Source organism: Teleopsis dalmanni, chromosome X (assembly GCF_002237135.1).
Source record: "Teleopsis dalmanni isolate 2A chromosome X, ASM223713v2, whole genome shotgun sequence".
Lineage (NCBI taxonomy): Eukaryota > Metazoa > Arthropoda > Insecta > Diptera > Diopsidae > Teleopsis > Teleopsis dalmanni.
This window is the reverse complement of record NC_051848.1, coordinates 29,634,218-29,650,585: the sequence shown is the minus strand read 5'-3', so window position 1 is coordinate 29,650,585 and position 16,368 is coordinate 29,634,218. Positions and strand designations below refer to the sequence as shown.

The following is a 16,368-nucleotide window of genomic DNA, read 5'->3' as shown; positions in this document are numbered from 1 at the left end:
CTATCTTTTCTAGTCTTGAATCCGTATGTTGCATGAAATACCTTCCTTGGTGTTTCTTCCCCTTGTGCATTAGCCTCGAACACTATCCTAAGCAATGGTATGCAATTCCTTTCTCTTCTCTACAGAATTTGTAATCTAAGTTAGATTTGGATTCTTACTTAATTTGTTAGGTGATTAATCAATCTACAGTGACCGGTTAGTAATCTCGTAACAATTCTTAGGTTATTCTTTGTTTGTTCTTTGCAATCCTTGAAACGTTTTAGGCTGTAAATCCCTAAATGTATTTTAGATTGTGATAGTCTTGGTTGCGTTTCCCAATTGAATTATCTTTCTTTTTCCTTTGCGCCGTTCATAAGAATGGATAGAGTCATTATTCATTATTTTATCATCATCTATCATTATTATTATTTTATGGTATATAGTTACAAACTGAAATTTTTTTTAAATTTTTATTTTTAATTATTTTATTTTCAAATTTTTTCAAAAATTTTTATTATTTTTTCAAAATTTTTTTTTTTATATATATATTTTTAATTTTTATTTTATTTTTTTTATATTTTTATTTCAATTTCTTTATATTTTTATTTTAATATTTTTATTTTAGTTTTTTTATATTTTTATTTTAATTTTTATATATTTTTATTATAATTTTTTTTTAATTTTTTATGTATATTTTATATACATAAAAATTTTTTTTATTTTATTTTTTTTTTATATATTTTTTTAAATTTTTTTTTAAATTTTTTAAAATTTTTTTTTTTTATTTTTTTAAATTTTTTTTTTTTATTTTTTTATATATATCTTTTTGTTTCAACTTAATTTATATTTTTTCAAATTTTTATAGTAATACTTTTTAATTTTTTTTTTAATATTTCTTAATTAATATTTTTTCGATTTTTAATTAATATTTTTTCAATTTTTTTTGATATTTTTTTTTTTTGAATTTCAATTTTTAATTGCAAATTTTATTATATTTTTTTTTGTATTTTATAATTTTTCCCCTAAATATAACCATAACTGAACAAGCTTTCTGCAATCAACATAAATTGTCTTTTAATTAATTTTCTTGCTTATTTATTGTGTCTGCCAACATCTATGCTTGGCAACATGTTGCTGTTGAACTATTTTTATGTTTCTGCTGCCGCGCGACTCCTTTTTGAATGTTTAGTGTAATTAATTCAAAATGCATTTCAGAGGAGAAAAAAAAATTTGCATAAAACACCTGCAAATTTCTGAAATTTTTTTTTTTTTCCAACTAATATTTTGTTTTATCATTTTTAATTATTGTACATATTTCTTGTTGTATTCTGTTGTTATATATTATTTAATTTTTTCTCTAAGCGAAAATTTAAAAAATAAAAATAGGTGTAACCATTGCCAATTAATGTTTGTTTTAGATTTTTGTGGTCTTAATATTGCACGTAATTTGGGCGCGCAGTAATTTGTTTGATGTTGTTGTTGCTATGGTTGTTGCGGTAAATGCTGTTGCCTGCCTGCCTATGTGGCTAAAGTTGTTGATGTTATGGTTGTGTTGCCAGTAAATGACATATATTGCTAATATATACGATTTGTAGCTGAAGCACATGCAAGCCACATTTTAACCATCCGCCTTTGCCATTTTTGCTCTGAATATGTGATTTTTATAATTTTTGGCTTGCAAATTTTCTGTACTAAAAAACAACACACTTAGAAAAAATGGTTGTTTAGGTTAATGCTTATGTATAAAAAAAAATATATTTTGTTTAAAAATATGTTTTTATTATCATCAGTTTGTTTTAATGAAATTATAATTTTGTTAAATTTTTTTTTATTTTTTTTTTTTGTTATTTATAATCATTGAAATGTTTGCTGTATAAATAAATTTCAAGTCAATAGAAATCAACTTCGTTTAAAGGAACGCCCACTTTTGGCATAAATTAAAAATCAATTTGTATATATACATATATTCAATATTTTAACTTTATTATTGAAATTCATATATTTTGTGTCACATTTGTTGGTTTTTTTATATGATTGTTTATACTTACTTAAGCAAACACTGTTTCATAACAAAATCGTGCTGAAACCCACTTTTGTTGTATGCTCGCTTAATTGCAGCGAAGAGAGAGTTAAGGTTCGGTACCAACTGATTGCCCGATCGCCTAGCTGTATCTTTATTGGACCACCAAAAAAAATTTACATTTACAAGTAATTAAAATGCAGACCCCAGGATATGAGTGTTATGTTGCTATTTTATGCTAAATTGAAGTAAGATATTTTTTATAGTGTAGTCTACAAATTTTTTTAACGTTTTTAGTAGCAATTTCTTATAACCGCCCAAATCTTTTTTCTTAAATTATGCTACAAAAATAACTTTCAATAAAAAAAATAATAATAATTGTAAAAAAAAAACAAATTTATGTTCAATTAAATCTATATAATCGATATAAATTAAAAATTTCGTTATTTCGTTACATCGGTTGCAAACCATGTAGTTGTTCCATTATTTAATATCCGTTTTTTAATATTACAGCCCATAATGGACCAATATCTGCTTGACAATGCGTTTCATTTATCCCGTTCAGATATGACGGGTCTTTTTTTTTTTTGTACACACATTTTAATAAGGTCGCTTTTCATAGCATCTTTATTTTTTTTTTTTCAAGTCAGCATTTAATTTTTTCTTTCCAAAACTACATTTATTCGCTTGGATTGAATACACCTTTAGACTTAACCAAACCCCGCAGTCAAAAATATTACTAATCAGATTTCAATATAAAATTTATATAAAGTTAGCGTTCTGCACTGGAATGAAATTCGAAGATGAGATTATGGTTTCGATTTAAATCTAAATCTTTAAATCCTAAAATCTTATTTAAATTTTATTTTATTTCCTGAAATTTATGTTTATTTCAATATTCAAAGTTCTTATCATTTCCTGTTTATCACTATAAATAGTACTTATTTTAAAGATATCTTCTGTAAATTAATTTAGTGTATTTTTTCAAAAATTTTTTCCATTATTGCAAATTTTTTTTACATATCCATCGTCATTTGGTGGCTTTAAGTACAACTATTAAATTTTTATGACTTCCGTCGCTTATTCAAATGTTTTAATATTTTTGCTATGCTAAATTCAATAAACAAAAAAGTGCCTAAAATGCATTTCTCGAGATATAAAATCTCAACGACTAAGAAGTTTTAAATGTCCTCACAAAAAAAAAAGCAATATTGAGTTGCTGAGGTACTCGTTATCAATTGCTGAATATTTCAATTAAATGTTCCCATGCAAGGCAATTTAATTCATAAAATCAAATAGCAACGTAAACGTTTTGTACCAATGACGCCCACAATTTTTTTATATCTTCCAATTTTGTTCCTTTATTTTTTTTTTTTTTTTTTCAATTTCAATTGTTAAAAATATTTTCCTTTATTTGTTTGTTTTTTTTTTTGTGCCGTTCAATAGCCATTGAAACACCCACACAATACGCAGCAGCCAGCCATCAATATTCAGACTTACAAACGTACATTTTTATTGAAATGTATCTCAAGCCCCGAGTATCTGCTAATACGTCACTTTCTCCAGCCACTCGCTATAACCACTACTAACGATAGATATCGATACAAATTCGTTAATATGTAATTTTGTATCTGCACTGCGTGCTTTGCTGGTATTTCATTGATGATCTGTGCTTTGTTGGCTGTTGGCTGTTGGCTGACTGTGTTGGTCGATCGTTATAATGAAGTCATCAATAAAAAAACATTGTTCAACATTTTTTGCTGTTGTCGCAAATATTTCGCAAATCTCTATTCAAATAAATTTGCTTCATTTTCTTTAGATAATTGTTTTCTTTATGTATCTGAAATGGAATGTTGGGTGTAATGGCATTAATCAATTTTTTTTTATTAATATTTAATGAATTTGAATTTATATTGAAAATCTTATTTTATTGCACATTGAAAAAATAGATACAAAATGTCATTAAAATATTTTAAAAGTTTTGCATTTTCTTTTTATAAAGAATATATATTTGTTATCTACAAGTTTTTAATGAATATTGTTTCATTAGTACAATTTAGAAAAAGTTTCTTTCAATTTATTGTGAGTATATATCAGTAAACAGGGACCGTAACAGTTATCATAAAAAAAATAAAAATCATCTTATAACTGTTATCATATGCATTTTAAAATAAAACTCAAAAAATAATAATTATTATATGCCTTTTATTTTTTTCGCGCAGTAATAACTCTTAAAATTTGCTTCTTATTTTAAAACGCACAAATAACTGGTATACTTGCGTTATATAATATAAAAAGCAAGAGTATCGCGCAAATTCTGCGCGATATTTTTAAAATGAAAATATAAAATGCAATTTTCATACAAGGTAGTTGTTTTTGCAATTCCATAGAAAATGTTTTAAAAGGTTGGTGCAGGTAAAGATTTAGTTCAGTTTTTTGTTTTTGTATTTTGCATTTATATTTTGTATTTACATTCGTATTTTGTAGGAGAACAAATTTGTATGTAAAATACAAAAACAAAAAACTGAACTAAATCTTTACCTACACCAACCTTTTCAAACATTTTCTATGGAATTGCAAAAACAACTACCTTGTATGAAAATTGCATTTTATATTTTCATTTTAAAAATAACTCTTGCTTTTTATATTATATAACGCAAGTATACCAGTTATTTGTGCGTTTTAAAATAAGAAGCAAATTTTAAGAGTTATTGCTGCGCGAAAAAAATAAAAGGCATATAATAATTATTATTTTTTGAGTTTTATTTTAAAAAGCACAAATATAAAAAGCATGCATAATATTAAGGATAAAAGTTGTTAGAATGATAACTATTTACTTAAATAAGAGTTTAGACAACTTTTTGTTGCTGCTTTTTTTCATAAAAAATTTTAAAATAACTGTTATTTTCGGTCCCTGTCAGTAAATATACGAGAACACAAGATTTCTCTCTCCAACTCTTACAAAAAGGATGTCGTCCAGATCGTAATACTATTTATACATTTGTTTTTGTAATCTCCTTTCTGTGACATATATCTTCACATAATTACCTATTATAATGTAATTCAGAGATACATTTCAGTATGAAAATTTTATTAACAAAAACAAACGAAGCTATCATGTGCTATATGCGAAGCAATGTCCACCCATAATTAATTACAAAATAACACAAACAACTTTTCTTCAAATTCATATCCCAGCAAACAATTTTTATGCATTGAACAGTTAAGTAGAAATACTATTTTTAATATTATTAATTACTTCTATATTATATTATATTATAATTATATATTATATTATTATTATACTGGCGAGTCACTGTCGGTTAGGAAACAATGGTGGCATGATTTTCTATAATTTTTCCCAAAATTGTAAAAAAGCCTATAAAAGTGCTTTATGTGAATTGATTATGTTAGTAATTTACTGTCAAGAATTTCTTGGTTAGCTACAAAAACCTTTTTGTAAAGAGTATCCTTATGGTTAGATTTTTTCTTTAAGCTTTATTTCAATCTATAGCATAATAGTCAACAAAAAATATATCCATAGAGTGGGTCTTAGACTTTATTTAAATCCGGTTAGTTGTGAAGCGTCACTTGAGGTCCTATGCTCCAATGGAAGAAACAAAAATTGATGTTGATAAAGTTGTACTTCATGTGAATTAAACATGATAGTGACTTATTGATTCTAGAAAATCTTAGTCAGCTACAAAAAATCTTTTTGTACAGAGTACCTTTATGGTAAGATAGTATCTTAAATTTTTTTTTCAATTCTTCAAGCTGTGTAAAGCTACATAATTGGTCAATAGCCGTAAATGGTTCCTTTGAAACACCGTAAAAACCTAACTTTTTCATATATTATCTAGTCAATAATTGTCATCCAAGTTTTATACTTATGTTAAGCGTCTTTTAAGCGTACAATATTAAGTAATGGTGATCGTAAACTATCTATCAGCAATTATAACTATATTCGGTTTATATTTGAAACAAGTAATATCAAATTTATGGACTTCGAAGCTTCATAGACTGGTTATTTATTTTAAGTCGAGAATCGTTCTATCCTTTTATGAATTTTATATAAAATAACAGAATTTAAACCTACATTTTTTTTCAAGTTTTGCTGTCTCATACACCAGCATTTCATAATTAAAACGTTTTCCTATGAATTATTATTACATTATAATTACTTTTATATATTTTCGTTGATTTCTTATGTGGTTGTTGCTGTTGGTGCATTATTGCTGCCAATGTTGGTGCAGTTCAGTTGTATTTGTTGGCCTACAACGTTTTCAAAGCGGAAGTCTTCATTTGCAAATTTACTAAGTAGACTCGCGCGTATATCACGCGTCATAATATAGCCTCATCGCTCATCGAAATGCGCGAATGCATCTCCACATCATCGGCAGTAACAACAACAACAACAACAACAACAACAACCAATTTCATTATCATCACCACCATCATAATAATCATTATAGTCATTATTACCGTCAACAACAGCATAGTTCGCATTATCATTATCATTGCATCTGCGAGTAAATCCATGAAATCTATTGCGCTCCATACGTTTTTTAGATGTCTTGGGTGCAGCAGTTTTTCACTGCTGCCTGCGTTTATAAATTTTTTTCCAACGTTTCGTCTGTTGCGATAAGCGCTTTTCCTGTAAATTTTATAAAATTTTGCAATTTTATTTATAATATTTATTTATTTATTTTTTTTTTTTTTTTGCTACCTCTTCACTTGCCAAGTTGAATGATTGAACAAGAAATGAAGAAATGTGTAGGTTTTTGGAGTAAAGAAAAAACAAATTGAAGATATTTTTACACCGTTACAACAAAAATAATGAAGAAAATAGATCCACAACAACATAATCGTTTGTCATCTTCATTTCGAACAGCGGAAATTGCAGATTTCTCTATTTAGCATCTGAGAAAATTTAAGAGTGAAAAAGTAAAATTCCATAGATGTGGTGCTTGCTTGTTGCTACTTGCTTAGAATCCATCCATACATGAGTGTCTACAACTTAATATTGCCTTTAATCCAATTCAATCCAATCTAAAAATGTTGGGTGTCACATTAAAATAACAACAACAACAACGATGAGTACGAGTTTTGTAGAATTAAACAATAAAGTCATTGGCAGGAATTATATATGGCAACTGAGTGACTAAAGAAAAAAAAAACTACACAAGTAAATGAAGAAGCAGATGAAGAACGGCACTATTAAAAAAAAAACTACTTTGACATGCTTGGAATATATTAAATCGTTCCGAAGCTGACACTTCCGCTTGGGTGGAGTTAAAAATTTTTCAAATAATTCTTAAGTGATTTTATTTAAATTATCAAAGCACATTTATACGGGCACATATTTAATAAATATATACATATATATATATATTATAATATAATATAATAATTATGAGTACGTGTAGTTAAATTATTATAATAATAACTCAGATCAAAATGGATCTTCAGTAAATTTGGAGTCAACATTTTTTTCTTACTTTTTTTATTTTATATGTATAAAAGTTTCTCGAATGCTAAGTTCCAGAGTTTGGTCTAAAAATTCATATTTTTGCTGATTGTTGCCACTTATCGGAGTGAAAGTTCATGCAAACAATTTTATTCAGTTCAGTTTAGTTTTAATTAAATATTTTCACAATATTAACTTATAGTTCTATTATAGGTTTCACTTTTCTAGTTAATGTGTACAATGTACATATTATATATAGTTTCAAAGTATCAATAAAACTATATTTTATAAAATAATATAATATAATATTGTACTTGTGTACTGCTATCCTCTCCTAAGTGGAGCACAGCGCCTCATAATATAATATTTATCATGTATATTATATACATCCTGTATATTGTATATGTTACATCTTGTATATTGTATACATCTTGTATATTGTATACATCCTGTATATTGAATACATCCTGTATACATCTTGTATATTATATACATTCCGTATATTATATACATCTTGTAGAAAAATATCTATATTTTATACAATAAATACTATATATTGTATTATATGACATCTAATGTTTTAAAATTATATGCTACTTTTAAATTCCATTAAAACATGGTTTTTATAAACTATTTTACAAATGCTACACAATTTCACGCATTTAGTATCTTCATTACGTCTCTAGAATTGTGAAGTAGATACCAGTCTCTCATATATCTTATACTTCTTCAAATAGGTACAAATCATTTTTTGCACACAAAATGCATCATATCAACCTACACTTATCGATTATAAATAGAGCATAATGTCGGTGCTTGAATTTGTTCTGAAAATAGTCTCCAGGCTAATACTTTATAATTAATAAATAATTTACTATATTATATACCTTATTATATCCTATATTATATCTGAAGCAAGTAATTACTTAACAAATTGTGTATTTTGTCAATTTGTAGATAATAACTGAAAATTTAGTTATCACATTTTTATATATCTATCTATTCGTATATGTAGACTTCATAAATTTAAATAAATAAATGCAACTTTTCCCTGCAATTCCCTCAATTAAGAGGGGTTTAAATGAGGAAGGGCACTTCTGTTACCCTTTCTCGACCGCTACGGTACTGACTTGTTCGATAATCACGTGCGTTGAGCTTAGTGTTGCTTTCTCTGTGAAACGCGTTACATTTGTGTTAATCTGCCCACTCAAAAAAATAAATTTTAAAGTGCTCAACAAATAAGAGATAAATACTTGCAAATAGTAAATATTTGCAAATTTATTCATAACTGCAATGAACGTTTGCAGTAACGATTATCGTTACTGTAACTTTGACAATTTTGCCTTTCCATTGCAATGCAATTGAGTTACTTTTAATATAAACCAAAAATTTAATAAAAAATTAAATAATTTTTTTTATAAAATTTTATAAATTTACAAAATAACTTTTGTAATTCAGGGTCCACCTCACCTAACCTCATCTCATTCACTTACTCAATGCTATACTGCCTTCAATTAGTACTATCGAACTATCCGTACTATCTGTGGTGATTCTAAAAATTTGATTTTCTAAGTCTTCAGATATATAAAATCAGAAAATAACTTTCGTAATCAGATATATAAAATCACAAAATAACTTTCATAATTCAGAGTCCACCTCACATAACCTCACCTCATCCTTATCTCACTTACTCATTGCTATACTGCCTTCAATTAGTACTATCGAACTATCCGTACTATCTCCGGTGATTCTAAGAATTTCATTTTCTAAGTCTACAGATATATAAAATCACAAAATAACTTTCACAATTCAGGGTCCACCTCACCTGATCTCACCTCACCTTATCTCATTCACTTACTCATTGCTATACTGCCTTCAATTAGTACTATCGAACTATCCGTACTATCTGCGGTGATTCTAAGAATTTCATTTTCTAAGTCTACAGATATATAAAATCACAAAATAACTTTCATAATTCAGCGTCTGCGGGGGGAATGTTGCATTTCTGCAGATTTCATCAAAGCGAATATTTCGCCAATTACCAATTGCAATCTGTAATTCACCGAAACCCCGTTTGATTCCGTTTTTCTTCTGATTTCATTTCAAATTACAAGGCGTGTTTCTCTAAAATGATTTCATTTCATTTTGAATTTCACTATTTTCGCTATTATTATTTGCAATTTTGTGTTGTTCATTTTATTGTATTTTAATTTTTTTTTATCTTTAATTAAATGCTTGATTGCAGATAAAAAAATTATTTGTATGGAAAAGTACTAAATTACTTTTGATATTGATGAGCTGACAATGTTTTTCTTTTTAAAGGCTATTCACTTACAATTGTTTCATATCGCATTTATAAAAATTTTATTTATACAAATTAAAAAAAAAATTAATCAAATTTCTAACTACAACAAGAAATATTCGATGAAAACTGCCAGTCCAATCCATATGATCGTATTAATCAAAAAATTAAATTATTTAAAATATCAACGACAAATATACCTTATTATAATATATATTGTGATATACACACAATATATGGCTTCAACAAATAATTTCTAGTTCGTTCAGCTTGGTACACTAGTGCTACTAGTTCTAGAACACTAGTTCTGATTTACCAATCCACATATTCTTATTATTAAGTTTTGGGATTTTGCATTTGAACTTATAGACTTATAAGTATTTGGCATCTTAAAAGGTTCAAAATATTTCACTGAGCTTAATTTCTTTGATAAATTATAGTATCAAACCTTTACGACGCCTGATTTCTCCATCCGAAAAAGTACCTATCTAGGCTTTACTTTTCTTTTATGTATCAGGGTTCAAAAAACTTCTTACCACAAATTTTGAGTTTTCATTCTTTTCTCTACAAAACTTATAAGTTCCATTAGACAAAAATTTCCAATTTTGTAAGGGAAAACAGTGAGTGCCCTTTCAAAGTTCTCATAATGTTGCTTTAGTTACTTTTATTTATAGTTGATAATGTTTGAGTTTACTAGCTCATACAGCAAGTATACGCTATACCGCAAAATTGACATAGTGAAATACATAAAAAGTCAGTGGATTGACCGTTTTGTAAAAACTGATCATACTCGGACTATAAAGATGTTTGAGTCGGTATTCGCTGATGAGAAATGTTTTAGATGGCGTCTGCATCTTTAGCAAATAATATGGAGGCACTCAGTACTACCAACTGAAGACAGCAATCCACTGATTGGACTGTCCGGACAACTCACACATGTAATGCAAACTGACAACAACAACAGTTGCATACAATCGTTTAATTTAATCGTTTAATTTAAACGCTTTAATTTAAATGCTATAAGAAAAGTTGATTGTGATATATAACTTTTATATATATAACTTTTATATATATAACTTTTTTTTGTTTCTCCTCTTTCTGAACAAATGATTTCGGATTAAAATCCCAAATTGAACGATACGGATTTCTTTAAAAAGTTTATCTGTTACTTCGTTGCCGAAATTCCAACGTGATACAGAACCTATCTACCTATAAATATTCAGCTTATCACGACACTCGTATTACCAATATTGATGTCATCTGTTGAGAATTAAGTGATTTGATTACTACTTAACTTTCAGTTAAAATAAATAATCAATGATTCTGATATCATTATGATTATAATAATAACGTTCAAGATTCAAATGAATACATCTCCCTCTCTCTCTCTCTCTATCTCTCTCTCTTTCTCTCTCTCTCTCTCTCTTTCTCTCTCTCTCTCTCTTTCTCTCTCTCTCTCTCTCTCTCTCTCTCTCTCTCTCTCTCTCTCTCTCTCTCTCTCTCTCTCTCTCTCTCTCTCTCTCTATCTTTCTCTCTCTCTCTCTTTATTTATAAGTACCTGTTTTGACTCTTTTTTCAGTTAAAGTACCGTCTACACAGCATGATGACATGTTCTGGTTTATTTTGCACGTATCAGATATGCTACTTCAATACTTTTCAATAATATGTCTACTTTTGAATAGTTGAGAAAATTAGTAAATATATTATTTTCCATTTAATTTTAGAATAAATGGAAAATATTTAGAAAATATTTAGAATTTAGAATAAAAATAAAATAAAAAATAAAAAAATTTCGCTCAACCAATTTCATTATCTAATTTAATCAGTTTAGTAAATGAAGCTATAGATTGTTACTTCGTAATTGATTTATTATATTTCACATTTCTTACTAATTTTAATTGTTAATAACATATTTTTTACTTTAATATATTTTTTTATTGAGTTCAATATCGTTTTTACTTCGACTTTGTTTTCCTGCTCTTTATACCCGTTATCATTACTATATAATCACTCATAACAATTTCATGTAAGAATATTATAGACATATTATGAACTCTAGTTTTACTTTGTATCCAATATATGTTTCTGAGGTATTTCAAATTTGTGCTTCTCATAATTTTTCTATTCATAATTTATTCTTTTTTTTTTTGTAATAATTTATCAGCTTGTATTTTTTTAGTACATCATATACACAATTATTGTATTTATGGGTATAGTTAGCTTAAATACTTTACAGTGCACCGACCATAAAATTCATTGCATTACATTGCAACAAACTCACAAGGCCATAATTTGCCATAATTTCTGCAGTCATTTTCTATCTATTAACCACCGCTATTTTTATCAGTAAAACACTTACTTGGTCGCTCGATTTCATTTATATTTCACTTTACATAATTTTCACTTCATTGTTGCTGCTATTGTTGTTGTTGTTAGAAAATTATGAAAATTCTTTCTTACAATACAACTGAAATGTAAACACAATGCATATATCTATAAATGTTAATGTACATTTACTTTTATGTTCCCACATATTTTGAGTTCATTAGACTTTGCATAAATTTTCTCCAACTGAAAATATTTTCTATGTCTACACAAATTTTACTTATGATTTTGTTTACAAACATTTTAATGTGTTTACAACTTTTACATAAACTTATTGTAACCTCATTATTCCAACAATCTAATATAATATAATTATATAGCAACATTTGATTATTAAATACTTCTATATACATATTATATTAGCAGAATGTTGCAGCAACACTGCTCTCTCTCTATCTTTCTCCTTCTCTCTTTCTCCCTCTCTCTATTTCTTTTTGCCTCCCTTTCTTTCTCCCTCTATTTCTCTTTACCTCTCTTTCTCTCTCTATTTCTCTTTCTTTCTCTCCCATTCTTTCTTTCTCTTTCTCTCCCATTCTTTCTTTCTCTTTCTCTCTCTCTGAATGAAAGAGATTCTACGTCTGATCTTCTCGCATACATCGTTGTTTTTGTTGATGGCTATGGTGACACAAGTGACACATTTCACTCAAAAGCACGTAATTTTTTGCTATTTTGCAATGTCCGTAGTAGTTTCTATCAGTTATTTGTTATTTTGTCAAGTAATGTACTAACTATCGAAAATCGATAGTTATCGATATTCGAAAATACCATAAACTTTATTTACACCGACACATTTAACTAGTTTAGGCACATTAAACTAGTTAGCTTAGACACATTAAACTAGTTAGTTTAGAGGCATTAAACTAACTAGCTTAATACGTTCAAACAAGAAAACTAGTTTCGAAACATGTTCAATAGAAAATTGTTTTAATTAAATTGATTTATCTTTTAAATAAGGTAAATTTATTTATTAATACGTTTAGTTAGTGTGAACATTACCCTTTTTTATATTGTGTATATTTAAGCGTTACCTAAAATTATTCTTACATGGTCAGTCTCTATCATCAATCAAACAGTGTATGTTTCCCTATATATGAGATCAATGCTAGAATTTTTATTTATAATTTAAACGTACCTACCTAATACTCTGCCAATTCACTGTTATCACTATTTACTATCACTATCACTACTAATAAACAGTTTTTTATGACAAACACTTACAAATTAATTTTTCCTTCAGATTGACCTTATAATAGGTCCTTAAGACTTGGTTTACTAACAGATATATTTAGATCCACAAAATAATTGATTTGTTAAGATAGCATATGCCATGATTAAATTAATCAACTATAGTTCAATATAAAATAAATCAATGAATTCAAATTGCTAAACAAATTTTTTTCTATTTTCAGCTCGCACATTGAGTTGCTATTGTGAAGGTAGTTGTCCCGATAATGCAATGAATGGCACATGTGAAACACGTCCCGGCGGTTCTTGCTTCAGCACAGTCGAAGGTTATTACGATGAACTAACAGGCACATATGAAGTTGACAGAACATATGGCTGTATGCCACCGGAAGACAATGGTGGATTATTAATGGTGTGTAATTTAATTTTATAATAAAAAGCGAATCAATTTTTCAACTTTGTTCCTATCTCTTTCTTTCATATACCACGCTACAGTGCAAAGTTGCAGTCGTACCACATTTACATGGCAAAAATATAGCTTGCTGTGATAGTGGCGATTATTGTAATCGTGACTTACATCCTGTCTATACACCAAAGCTCACCACAGCCGCACCCGATTTACCAGTTAGTACACAATCAGTACATCATTTTTTAATATTAACCGCAATGGTGCTCGCAACAGTTTTGGGATTTGTGCTTCTTATAATAATACTAGTAAAATGTATACTAAGCGAAAAATTACGCAAACAACCACGTCTAATTAATTCAATGTGCAACAGTCAATTATCACCATTGTCACAATTGGTAGGTCAAAGTTCGAATTCCGGTTCAGGTTTACCCTTGCTTGTACAGCGTACTATTGCCAAACAAATACAAATGGTGCGTTTAGTTGGCAAGGGTCGTTATGGTGAAGTTTGGTTGGCAAAATGGCGTGATGATGAAGTAGCGGTCAAGACATTTTTAACCACTGAGGAAGCATCCTGGTTCCGTGAAACTGAAATCTATCAGACCGTACTGATGCGTCACGAGAATATTTTGGGCTTTATTGCGGCAGATATTAAGGGTAATACCTGCCGGACACATATGGTGCTTATAACTGATTATCATGAAATTGGTAGTCTCTACGATTATCTATCCACCTCTGTTATCAATCCGCAGAAATTACAATTATTGGCTTATTCACTGGCAGCTGGTGTGGCACATTTGCATGATGAAATTTTCGGTTCGCCAGGCAAACCGGCCATAGCACATCGCGATATAAAGAGCAAGAATGTTTTAGTGAAACGTAATGGACAATGCGCTATAGCCGATTTTGGGTTGGCTGTTAAATACAATTCCAAATTAGATGTCTTACATATTGCACAGAATACTAGAGTGGGTACACGTCGTTACATGGCACCCGAAGTACTGAATCAATCGCTTAATCCACAACAATTTGAAGAATTTAAACGTGCCGACATGTATTCTGTTGGTTTGGTGTTATGGGAAATGGCTAGACGTTGTTATACACAAGTACCAGGCCACAAAACAACAACTTGTGAAGATTATGCTCTACCATACCATGATGTTGTGCCATCCGATCCAACGTTCGATGATATGCATGCTGTAGTATGCGTAAAAGGTTTCCGTCCACCAATACCACAACGTTGGCAAGAAGATGATGTACTGGCGACCGTAGCAAAAATCATGCAAGAATGTTGGCATCATAATCCGACTGTGCGTCTAACAGCCTTGCGTGTCAAAAAAACTTTGGGACGTTTGGAAGTTGATCAAGATTGTAATATTAGAATTGTTTAGAAACGTTTGATTTGTCAAATTTTTTTAAACCTGTGAAAGTACGGGTTCAGGGCACCCAAGCGCTGCTTTGCAGCCATTAACAATGTCAGCAATGACTGACGAGTCATACTACATACTCGGGCAGAAATACATTTAAATTAACTTATATATTATATATATACGTAACTAAATCAAACTGCTGAAGATATTGTAAAAAAAAATTTCAAAGTTTCTCAAATCCGAGTATTTAATTTTTCTTATAATTTTTATTAAATTTATATATAAATATATATATTTTGTTCTGTTTTTAGTTTTTTATGTATTTGTTGATGTCTTTAAAAATTTTTTGTTTATGAATAATAAATAGATCTATTATAAGAATAAAATTATTTGATACAAATTAATTTCTTCTTATTTGAAAGCATTTATTTATTTTATTTTTTAATGTGACAAATATGTAAAAAAACTATAGTAAACAAAAAATAATTGTAATATAAATTTAATAAGGCTTATATATATATATATAGAACACACATAAAACTAAGAACTTTTTAAAAAAAGAAAAACAAAAATTAAGCAAATTATTTCACATAAGAGGTGTAGTAAATAGTTTATTATTTTTTCTTTATGTGTATTAAAATCAATTAACTCATATTAAATAAACAAAAACATTAAAATCTGTATGTTAGTTAATAACAATTATAATAAAAATTAAATTCTTAATTATTGTTGTATAATAAATATTTTAACAATTTTGGCAGCCAATTTAATAGTAAGTTTTATATTTAATTATTATAGTGGTATGCTATCAACTTTATTTAAAAGTTACTAAAACTATTATGTATACATCAATGATAAATATATATATTTATATAATGAGCTTATTAACACGTATTCGTAATAGAAATATATATAATTTCTAACTGCAAATTTTTATTAATTATCATAAAATTATGTATATTTTATTCTTATTCAAATAGTCGGCCAACAAAATATTCGTTCTTATAATAAAAAAAAAATTCTATATCAGTAATATAGGGGTTTTTTTTACTATAAAAACTAAATTTTTAATTGACACTTGTATATATTTAACCGACTTTAAGCCTGAAAAGTTACATATAATTTTTATCTTGCATTAAGAAAATTAAATACATATAATTTGAATTTATTTTAATTATTTAATTTAGTTTAATCATTATTAAATTTAATAAATTAGAATGCCTATGCCATCCATTTTAACTATTTGGCAAATAA

General features: G+C 27.7%; 1 protein-coding gene across 2 annotated transcripts in view; it reads left to right on the top strand.

The window, feature by feature from the left end:
- The window catches only part of LOC119687510 (bone morphogenetic protein receptor type-1B), an 86,144-nt gene extending 70,820 nt beyond the window's left edge, over nucleotides 1–15,324 (top strand). For both annotated transcript variants that reach the window (XM_038101844.1, XM_038101843.1), the window contains exons 2-3: nucleotides 13,563–13,750; nucleotides 13,834–15,324. In XM_038101844.1, the coding sequence (XP_037957772.1) occupies nucleotides 13,563–13,750; nucleotides 13,834–15,135 (1,490 nt within the window). In that variant the 3' untranslated portion in view covers nucleotides 15,136–15,324. The remainder of the gene's footprint in view (nucleotides 1–13,562; nucleotides 13,751–13,833) is intronic.
- The last annotated feature ends 1,044 nt before the right edge of the window (nucleotides 15,325–16,368 follow it).